Source organism: Mustela putorius, unplaced genomic scaffold (assembly GCF_011764305.1).
Source record: "Mustela putorius furo isolate JIRA1106 unplaced genomic scaffold, ASM1176430v1.1 tig00003987_pilon_pilon_pilon, whole genome shotgun sequence".
Taxonomy (NCBI): domain Eukaryota; kingdom Metazoa; phylum Chordata; class Mammalia; order Carnivora; family Mustelidae; genus Mustela; species Mustela putorius.
This window is the reverse complement of record NW_025422126.1, coordinates 1,900,877-1,903,166: the sequence shown is the minus strand read 5'-3', so window position 1 is coordinate 1,903,166 and position 2,290 is coordinate 1,900,877. Positions and strand designations below refer to the sequence as shown.

General features: G+C 42.1%; 1 protein-coding gene across 1 annotated transcript; it reads right to left on the bottom strand.

Moving 5' to 3' along the window:
- Positions 1 to 342: 342 nt before the first annotated feature.
- Positions 343 to 1,290, bottom strand: LOC101678273 (olfactory receptor 52R1-like). The gene has a single exon (XM_004782219.2). The coding sequence runs from the start codon at positions 1,288 to 1,290 to the stop codon at positions 343 to 345; it is 948 nt and encodes a 315-aa protein (XP_004782276.2).
- Positions 1,291 to 2,290: the final 1,000 nt, after the last annotated feature.

Genomic DNA, 2,290 nt, shown 5'->3' with positions numbered 1-2,290 from the left:
TTAACAAAGCATAAGAACTTAGACTTCTCCTGGTAGGGTAAAAGTCATTATCAGTGTAGTGGTTTGAGGAAGATGGCAGTCTGTTCAAATCTTCACTAACTTGAATGGTGGACATATTTTTTACTCTTTCCTTGGGATGATGAAGATTGATCAAATCAATATTTACGATCAATCACATGTCTCAGAGAGTTCTTGTTCTGGGCATTTTGAAAATTGTTCATTTCGTTCTGGAGGTTTGCTAACCTCAGGACGTTTTGTTCACAGAGATGGCTTTGTGATAATATGTGATGATCCCAGATCAGTGGGGGCAGTGGGGTTGGTTGTGCTGCTGAGACCCTTAGCTCAGGGAATTTTTCCACAACATCCTTGAATAACCCTGTCCCTGATCTGCTTGGTTCTAACTCCATAGATGATGGGGTTGAGCATGGGAGGTACCAGGAGGTAGAGATTAGCGAACATGACATGTACCACTCGGGGCACATGATGTCCAAAGCGGTGGGTGAGGAAGGTAAAGAGGGCTGGGATATAAAAAGCCAGGATGACACAGATATGGGAAGCACATGTGCCAAAAGCCTTGAGTCGGGCCTCCTCAGAGGGCAACTTCAGAACAGTTCTCAAAATCATCACATAAGATATACTAATGACAATTATGTCAAAGCCAACCACAGAGAAGGCCACAAAGAGCCCATATGCACGATTGACTCTAGTATCTGCACACACCAGCTTTAGCACAGCCATGTGCTCACAGTATGACTGGGGAATGACATGGTTGGTGCAGAAGGGCATCCTGGACACCATGAAGCAGAAGGGACTCACCCACAGCAACCCTCTCATCATCACAGCTGCCCCCAGTTTACCCACCACAGCTGGGGTCAGGACAGTAGAGTGGTGCAGTGGGAAGCAGATAGCCACATAGCGGTCCAAGGCCATAGCCATGAGCAACCCAGACTCCACAGAAGAAAAGGCATGGATGAAGAACACCTGGATGAGGCAGGCATGGTATTCAATCTCATGAGCATGAAACCAGAGTATAGCCAGCATTTTAGGTTGGGTGGAAGAGGACAGGGCCAGGTCAGTGACAGCCAGCATGGCTAGGAACAGGTACATGGGCTCATGCAGCGTGTGGTCAGTTCGGACTATATGAAGAACAATGATATTGCCAACTATAGCCACAACATACATGGCACAAAATGGAAAGGCAATCCAAAATTGGTAATTCTCAAGTCCTGGGATCCCAAGTAGGATGAAGAACACAGGTTGTGAAGAACTATTCTCTGAAGCCAGCATCATAGAATGGGTGTGTTGTTCTCCCCTGAAAAGGTATGTACTCTATATAGGTGATAATAGTCAAATAAATATTATTATTTATACTCTTTCATAAAAGGCAATTTAATAATAGGGTAAAAGGGTTTAATGGCAAACTGAAAGAATTTCAACTGTTTAAATAAAAAAATTTTGCAACATAAAGTGATGCTACTCTTTATTCCTCATTCATATTTATATCATTCAAAATGATATCAACACATACTAACTGCAAGTTTGATTTTTTTCAAGGAATCAATATTTTCCATGAACGTTGAGTCTGCTAAGGCAAAAGTATCCTGACAATAATGTCAGTAATAGTCATTCTTGCCCTTTTGTTTTTCAGAACTAACTAACTTACCTAACCCTTTCCATAGATTCTTTTCAGCCCTCTGTTTAAGCCACTTCCGTGAATTTTCAGGGTAGGAAGCCAGACTGGAAAACACTTTGGCTTAAAGTCTCATAGGAAGGTATGTGTGATGTTGAAATTAGCTTTGACTCTAGGAGTTATCAGGAGAATCTGGGCTGGAAGATAGCTGACTGATGATTGTACACTTGTAATTAGTTCTATTATCTTTGGTGTATGTCCTCCCAGATCGGGGGCCAGCAAACTCATTTCTAAAAGTCAGATCATATACATTTTAGGCTTTGTGTGGTATACAGTCTCTGTTACAGCTGATCAGTTTAGCCCATGTAGCCTGAGAGCAATCACAGTCAGTACAGGAATGTGTGAGTGTGACTACATCCCAATACAATTTTATTTACAAAAACAGTCTGCAATTCACTTTTCCTTTCCTTCTCCTAATGTCCTCCATTTTATTCCTTATGCTCCACAAGTAAGTGAAACCATATGATAATTACTCTCTTTGCTTGCCAGCTGGATTTTGTCTGCAGGCTACAGTTTTCTAAATCCTGTCCTGATGGTAAATTTTCATGAGGTGAGCCCTGAACAGTGCACCATCCTAGCACCTCTGAGGCTTAATGAGTA